General features: G+C 54.7%; 1 protein-coding gene across 1 annotated transcript; it reads right to left on the bottom strand.

Annotated features, from left to right (window-relative positions):
- Positions 1–1,649: 1,649 nt before the first annotated feature.
- Positions 1,650–5,369, bottom strand: LOC135666185 (uncharacterized). The gene is made up of 5 exons (XM_065177757.1): positions 4,695–5,369; positions 4,206–4,595; positions 2,758–4,118; positions 2,040–2,493; positions 1,650–1,733 (listed from the first exon to the last, which is right to left on the bottom strand). Exons 1-5 carry the CDS (start codon positions 5,367–5,369, stop codon positions 1,650–1,652), a joined length of 2,964 nt encoding a protein of 987 aa, XP_065033829.1.
- Positions 5,370–8,205: the final 2,836 nt, after the last annotated feature.

Below are 8,205 nucleotides of genomic sequence, written 5' to 3'. Positions count from 1 at the left end.
CGTGAGCGAGTAGTCGCTGGGCCTCCTTCGGGACCGTTATGGTATCCCGACGGAGTTCACGCTCCTTGCCCCTGAGCCGGGGCAGCGGGCGTATGATCCCATTCCTAGGGGCTTTGCCCTAACCGTAGATGCCTTCGAAGCCGGACTACGCCTACCGTTCCACCCGGTCATAACCTCCTGTGTCGCGTGGTGGCGCATTTCCCCTTCTCAAATGGCGCCGAATTCTTGGCGCTACCTGGTGGCGTTCCTCGGGGAATGCTACTACGCCCGAATCACCCCGAGCCGGTCTCTTTTCCTTTCCTGTTTTCGCCTGTCCAGGGGGTCGGGGGGCTATTACCTGTCCGCCCGACCTGGTTTCCGGGTCAGCGGGGCTCCTTCCAGCAACAAGGGGTGGAAGGAGCGCTTCTTCTACGTCTGCCATCCGAAGAGTTGGAGCTTCGGGCTCCGGTGGGCGGCGCGCGCAGTTGATAACACTGCCCCAACCTTGGATGAGTGGGGGCTCCGAGCCCTTCGAAGATTGAAGGAGATCCTCCCATCTTCCAGAGTCATCCGAAAGATGACCGAGGCGTGGTTGGTCGAGGCGGGCTTGAGCCCGGTACCTCGAGGTATGCCTTGAGAAGGTGGCGGTAGGCCCTCATGTTTTATTTTCCTCTTTCGGGGTGCTCACCGAGGCCGATGTGTTTTCGCAGAGATGGTGAACCTTACTGCAGTGCGCGGAGGACGCGCCCCGTCCGCAGCATCTCCACGGCGTCATGTCGGCCTAGGCGTCGGCACAAGAGAGGCGCCAGTGGAGCTCGAGGATGCCCACCCTCGGAAGAAGGCCAAGGTCGGTGCTTCGAAGAAACCGACTCCCCCGCGGGCTCAGGAGAGCGTGGGGGCGGCGGAGTCGGGCTCGCACGACAGGCGAGGGCGAGGTCGGGGCGAGGCAGGCCCGAGCAACGAGGCGGGGAAGGCGCCGCGGGAGCCCTCGATCCGGGACTTGTGCCGTCTGCCCGCGGGGCCGCCGGACGACTTCTACCAAGCACGCCTGATGGGCGAGCTTTCCGAAGGCCAACCCTTTGAGGCGGTCGCGGCAGCCGAGCAGCGCTCCTCGGAGCTTGAAGCGGAGGTGACGTGTCTCCGGGCTGAGGCAGGGGCGACCGAGGCTGAGGTCCTTCGCCTAAGGTCCAAGGTGAAGGCGGCTGAGGAGGAGAAAGACAACCTCCGAAGGCTCCTGGAGGGGGCGCAGTCCGAGGCTTGCCTGGCCCGAGGCGAGGCGGCCGCCCTTACCCAGCGGCTGGAGGGGGCTTTGGCCGACGCGAAGGGGGCCTCGGAAGCCTTGGCGGCCGAGCGGGAGCGGCAGTTGGAGAAGGAGAGGGAAATAATCGAAGCCTACAAGAAATCCCCCGGCTTCCAACTTGGGCTGGTTCGGTCAGGGCAGGTTACCTACGAGTACGGGTACCGGATAGCCCTGGGCCGATTCCGGACGTGCCATCCCAGGTTGGGGGTCGAGGCGGATCCTTTTACCTCGCACCCCGAGGACTTGGACGTAGACATGCCGGAGGAGGTTCCTTTCGACGATAGCGTCGGGGGCCCCGATGGCTTAGGGCAGTCTTGAAGTCGGCTCAGCCGAGCCGTTTTAGCTTCTTGTAACTTTTGTAGTCTTCGGGTCAGGTCACAGTTGTAATCCCGTGCTTCGTAAAATCTTCTCCCAGTGTGCCTTTTCGCTTCGAGAGTTGTCTTGTATTCTCATGCTTCAGAAATAAAGGTCCTTTCCCCGTATGTTTTTGAGCTTCAGAAATTGCACAGCTTCGACTTGGGAGATGTTAACACGGGTATTGACCTCAGACAAAGAACTTTTTAAGGTTCTGGATGTTCCACGTTCTCGGCAAGGAGGAACCGTCCATCGCTGTGAGCCGATACGTACCCGGTTGGACCACGCCGGCGACCCGATATGGTCCCTCCCACTTGGGGGCCAGCTTCCCCCTCGTTCGGGTCGGGTCGCTGACCTCGGCCCTTCGTAGGACTAGATCGCCTAACTTGATCGGTCGGGGTCGTACCTTTCTGTTGTAGACCCTGGCGACGGCTCTCTGGTGAGAGAGGGCCTTCAGGTGCGCGTCGGTGCGTCGCTCCTCGAGCATGTCGAGGCTGGCGCGAAGTCCCTGGTTCGAGGCTTCCTCGTCGTAGCTCCTCGTTCGAAGCGTGGCGATAGCCATCTCGGGTGGTAGGATGGCCTCGGTTCCGAACGTCAAGCTGTACGGGGATTCTCCGGTCGCAGTCTTGGGAGTGGTGCGCAGCGACCATAACACACTGGGGAGCTCGTCCGTCCAGGTCGATCGGGCCGCAGACACTCTTCTTTTGAGGCCATCTAAGATGGACTTGTTGGTTACCTCGGCCAACCCGTTCGTCTGAGGGTGGGCCACCGAGCTGAACCTTAGTTGAATGCCATGACCGGCGCAGAATTCCCGGAACCATGTGCCTGCGAACTGAGGTCCGTTGTCGGTGATAATGGCCCTGGGCAACCCGAACCGAGTTACCAGGTTCTTCCACACGAATTTCTCCATCTGATGTTCCGTGATCGTCGCCAGTGGCTCGGCCTCGACCCACTTTGTGAAGTAGTCTACTCCTACAATTATGTACTTCCGCTGTCCAGAAGCCGGTGGGAAGGGACCGAGGAGGTCCAGCCCCCACTGGGCAAACGACCATGCGCAGTCGATGGGGCAGAGCGGGACCGAGGGTTGTCGGGGTGCGCGGGCGTGTTGCTAGCACGAACCGCACCGCTGAACGTAGGCTTTCGCATCTCGGCACATGGTTGGCCAGTAGTAGCCTTGGCGGAGTATCTTGTGCGCCAAGGTTCGTCCGCCGATGTGTTCGCCGCAGACCCCCTCGTGAGTTTCGGCCAGGACTGTCCGTGCTTCGTCAGGCTCCAAGCATCGCAGGAGGGGATGGGTGAAGGACCGTTTGTAAAGGCGACCACTCTCCTCGGCGTACCACGCGTGTGTGCGGCGCAGACGCCGAGCTGCGACTTCGTCGAGGAGGAGAGTTCCATCCCGCTTGAAGCGCAGCAACTCTTGCACCCACGTGGTCGGCGCACCGCCTGGGGCCATAGTCGCTACTTCGATGGCACGAGCGGGGAGCTCCTCAATCTCTGGCCACGCTTCGGGGGTTTGTCTTGACGCCAGCTTAGCGAGCGCATCGGCTCGCTCGTTTTCCTCCCTCGGAACATTAGATAATGTAAAGTAAGGGAATCTCGCGGTTAGGTCTCTTACCCGTGCCAGGTATTTGGCCATGGTTGCGTCCCGAGCTTCATATCCACCGCTGAGCTGTTTGGCCACAAGTTGCGAGTCGGTGAGGACATGTATTGCGTCCACCTGCATCTCGAGGGCCAGCCTCAATCCCGCTAGGAGTGCCTCGTATTCCGCCTCGTTATTAGTGGCTTTAAACCTGAAGCGGAGGGAACGCTCGAACGAGCATCCGTCAGGGGCGAGGAGGACCAGCCCCGCTCCGGCACCACTCGAGTTGGCCGAGCCGTCCACGTGTAGGATCCAAGCCTCGGGGGTTTGCTCGGGATCTCTGTCCATCGGAGCTAACTCCGCGACGAAGTCGGCTACCGCCTGGGCCTTCATGGCGGTCCTGGGTACGTAACTGATATCATGTTCACCGAGCTCCACCGCCCATCGGAGGAGCCGACCTGCAACATCGAATTTTGTTAAGACCTGCCGGAGAGGCTGGTCGGTGATGACTTCCACCGGGTGCGCCTGGAAGTAAGGGCGCAACTTCCGAGCCGAGAGCATCAGGGCGAGTGCGAGTTTTTCTATCGGCGGGTAGCGCTCTTCAGGTCCACTCAGGACGTGGCTGACGTAGTAGATCGGGAGTTGCGGGCCGGAGCTTTCCTTGACAAGGACGGAGCTGACCGCATGCGGGGAGGCTGCTAGGTAGAGTCCCAGCTTCTCGCCGGGGGAGACAGAGGCGAGCCGAGGGAGGCTGGCCAGGTGCTGCTTTATCTGCTTTAAAGCCTCCTCGCATTCCAATGTCCATTGGAAATTCTTCGGGTTTTTGAGCGCCTTGAAGAACGGGAGGCAGCGATCGCCCGATCGGGCGAGGAAGCGGGACTGGGCGACAAGTCTTCCGTTGAATCGCTGCAGGTCCTTAACTGTCCGGGGGGACTACATATCGATTATTGCCTGTACCTTCTCCGGGTCGGCGTCGATTCCTCTCTAGTGTACAATGAATCCTAGGAACTTCCCGGAGGTGACGCCGAAAGCGCACTTTGTGGGGTTGAGCCGCATGCCGAACTTGCGCAGCGTGGCGAAGGCCTCGGCCAGGTCGGCAAGGTGCGTTCCGGCCTCTCGGCTTTTCACAATCATGTCGTCCACGTAGACTTCCATGTTTCTGCCGATTTGATGGGCAAACATCTTGTTTACCGTCCTCTGGTATGTGGCCCCGGCATTTTTTAACCCGAACGGCATGACCTTGTAGAAGTATATCCCTTGATCGGTGAGGAAAGCCGTATGTTCTCTATCTTCGAGCGCCATCTTGATCTGGTTGTACCCTGAATAGGCGTCCATGAAAGAGAGGCGTGCATGCCCCGCCGTCGCGTCGACTAGCTGGTCGATCTTCGGGAGGGGATAGCAGTCTTTAGGACACGCACTGTTGAGACTGGTGTAGTCAATGCACATCCTCCAGCTTCCATTGTGTTTTTTCACGAGAACTACATTGGACAACCACTGAGGATACTTGGCTTCTTCTATGAAGCCTACCGCTAAGAGTCGGTCCACCTCCTCTTGTATGCCGCGTTGTTGGTCAGGGGCGTGGCGCCGGGGCTTTTGCTTCACTGGGCGAGCGTCAGGTGGGATATTGAGATGATGCTCCGCGACCTCTGGGTCGACCCCCCCCATGTCCGATGGGGACCAGGCGAAGATGTCGGCATTTTCCCGCAGAAGACCGACGAGCTGTTCCCGTTCCCGTTCGGGTAGTTCCGATCCGACCCTAACCGTTTGGTTCGGCCGCGCTTCCTGCAAAGGAACGTCAACAGTGGATCCCCTTGGCTCGGGATGAGGAGCCAGTTTCTTCGCTTCCCGTGGATCTTCCAAGGGCGCCTCGACCCTGGTTCTCTTGCCTAATGAGACGGAGGTAAGGTAGCAGCGCCTGGACTCTCGGGGGCTTCCGGTGACTTCCCCGACCCCCTCGCGAGTCAGGAATTTGACGGTCTGGTAGTAGGTTGAGACGACGGCTCTGACCTTGTTGAGGGTCGGTCGACCTAGTATGGCATTGTAAGCGGTGGGATGGTCGACCACCAGGAAAGTGGTCATTATGGTCTTCGATCTCGGCGGGGTCCCCATAGTCAGAGGCAAGGTAATGGCTCCCAGGGGCGATATTGAATCTCCCATGAACGCAGAGGCAAGGTAAACTGTGTTTTAGAGGTAATGGCTCTTAGTTTACGTCTAAACGCAGTTTTACGTCTAAACGTAGTTTGCGTCTAAACGCAGTTTTATGTCTAAACATAGTTTTGCGTTCAAAAGTAGTTTACGTCTAAAACACAGTTTTATGTCTAAACACAGTTTGCGCAGTTTACGTCTAAACACAGTTTTGCGTCTAAACTCAGTTTACGTCTAAACGCAATTTTACGTCTAAACGCAGTTTGCGTCTAAACGCAGTTTTACGTCTAAACATAGTTTTATGTTTAAAAGTAGTTTACGTCTAAAACACAGTTTTATGTTTAAACACAGTTTGCGCAGTTTACGTTTAAACGCAGTTTTACGTCTAAACGCAGTTTGCGTCTAAACGCAGTTTTACGTTTGAACGCAGTTTTACGTCTAAACGTAGTTTGCGTCTAAAACAGTTTCAAACGGATCTGAACTTAGAAACTAGTTCGTAAAAGCGCAGAAGACAGTTTTGCATAATCAAAACGCAAACGTAAGCTGCAATGTAAAGATCGTACGAAAAACACCGATTTACGTCTGAATGCAGATTTGGAAAGATCAGCACTTAGAAACTTGTTCGTAAAGGCGCAGAGAGCAGTAGCTATGTAGGAGGTTTGCAGTAATGATAAGGTACTCGAAATAAAAGCAAACCAGAGATTTAGAGTGGTTCGGTCAGTCTTGACCTACTCCACTTTTGGCTTCCTCCTCCGACGAGGTCACCGACGTCAACTAGAGGCCTTCCTTCAATAGGCGAAGGCCAACTGCCCTTTTACAGTTTCACTCCTTTTGATGGGCTCAGGAGACAACCCTTACAGAACCTTTCTCTCCTCACTTTACAACTCAAAAGCTTGAAGAACAGAAGGAGGAGACTTAAAGGCTTTACAACAATTTTGAGCTCTTAGAATCACAGAAAGGATCAAGATTTCGGTGTAGGTCTATGTGCTTTCTGTGCTGAATGGGTGGGGTATTTATAGGCCCCAACCCAGTTCAAATTTGGAGCTCAAAACGATCAAATCCTAGAATTCCGGGATCAGGCGGTTGCACCTCCTGACTGGAGCGGTTGCACCGCCTGGCAGAGCTCGAAGACTGAGCTCAAGCGGTTGCACCTCTCTGTCAGGGGCGGTTGCACCGCCTGAGTCTGGCTCGGAGACTGAGCCCCAGGCGGTGCCACCTCTTGACTGAGGCGGTTGCACCTCTCTGCCAGAGCTCGAAGACCGAGCTCAGGCGGTGCCACCTCTCTGTCAGGGAGGTTGCACCGCCCAGTCTAGCTCGAAGACTGAGCTCAGGCGGTGCCACCTCCTGGCTGGGGCGGTTGCACCACCTAGTCTCACTGGGAGACTTAGCCCAGGCGGTTGCACCTCCTGCCTGGGGCGGTTGCACCTCCTTCACTATTTCAGCTCACTTGGTTTGGCTCCAAACTTGGCCCAAACCAGTCCGAACTTGAGCCTAATTGGCCCCTACTTGGGTTATAGGATTAACACCTAATCCTAACCCTAATTAACGTGCTAAATATGATTTTAAAGACATTTTCTAAGCTATTACAAAGTTCGCAAGTCAAGACTTCTTCTGGCGAGCTTCCGGCAAACTTCCGGCGGTCTTCCGATGAACTCTCGGAAACCATTCTGCGGACTCCCGGCAAGCTTCTAGACTTCACGATTTGATCTTAGCGAGTTCCAACGAGCTTCTTCGGCAAGCTCCGATCTTTCTCGGCGAGCTCCGCGAACTTCCAACGAACCTTCCGGCGAGCTTCCGAAAAACCCTTCGGCAAGCTCCCAACTCATTCTCGGCTAGTTCCGGTAGCATTCCCGACGAACCTTCGGACTTCCGTCGAACTCTCGAACTCGCAACAAATCCTTCGCGCTTGACTCCGACACTTTGTTTCGCTTTATGTCTTCATCGTTATCATAGTTAATCCTACACAATAAAACAAAACTTCGATCGAGACAATTAATCCTAAGCAATTAACCAAGTTGTCCGACATGTCATTGGTCACTCGACGCTTCGTCCGATTCTTCGGCGCATCGTCCTCTCCTGCAGCCTATTGCCCAATCAGCCAGTTGACTCCGCAACTCCGATATCCTTGGCACAATACCCGCTCTTCTTGGCCTGATGCCCGATTCCACGGCCCGAAGCCTTCTGTCGATACATCGACCGATCCACCGGCCCGACGTCCAATCTTCTGACATGTTCCTTCGGCACAACATGATTTTCCTGCTTTAATTGTCTCATCCTGATCGAAGCATCCTGCGTTACTCAAACCGCAGATTAAATCATAAACATATATTAAGTAGTTTCATCATCAAAATACGAGATTCAACAAAGAAATCGATCAAAAAAAGGCGAGTGAAGTGATACAAAAAGAACTCTGTTCTTTGTTAGTCCTATCCATAAGAGAGGGGAGCATATGAAAAATGTAATCGATTCTTTCGTTTCCTTGGGTCACTGGCCATCTGCCGGGAGTTTCGGGTTTAATACCGATATTTTAGCAACAAATCCAATAAATCTAAGTGTAGTGCTTGGTGTATTGATTTATTTTGGAAAGGGAGTGTGTGCGAGTTGTGTATTTCAAGAATAGGTTGGATCCATCCGGCTGCACTTTATTTATGGTATTTATAGGAGAAATAGGAAAAAGGTGCACGATCTAGATGAATTACTTCTGAATAAATTAAGAAATCATATGTAAGAACCATAGCATTTCGTGACTTATTGGTAAATCCACTTTGATTCTCTATCAACCAATAATGTGAGACCATTAACATGGTTAAAGCTAAATTGTTTAAAGTCTAGGTAAAACATGGTACTC

Source organism: Musa acuminata, unplaced genomic scaffold (assembly GCF_036884655.1).
Source record: "Musa acuminata AAA Group cultivar baxijiao unplaced genomic scaffold, Cavendish_Baxijiao_AAA HiC_scaffold_1077, whole genome shotgun sequence".
Taxonomy (NCBI): Eukaryota; Viridiplantae; Streptophyta; class Magnoliopsida; order Zingiberales; family Musaceae; genus Musa; species Musa acuminata.
The sequence above is the reverse complement of the archived record's forward strand: the minus strand, read 5'-3'. Positions and strand labels throughout refer to the sequence as shown.

Bases quoted from the DNA above. Each gene is read 5' to 3' on its own strand.
- LOC135666185 (XM_065177757.1), bottom strand. From the start codon at position 5,369: ATGGGAGATTCAATATCGCCCCTGGGAGCCATTACCTTGCCTCTGACT. The intron at 4,596-4,694 runs GTAGTTCTCGTG...CCCCTCCCGAAG, and splicing joins ATCCTCAGTGGTTGTCCAAT to ATCGACCAGCTAGTCGACGC. The intron at 4,119-4,205 runs GTACACTAGAGA...AAGGACCTGCAG, and splicing joins GGAAGTTCCTAGGATTCATT to CGATTCAACGGAAGACTTGT.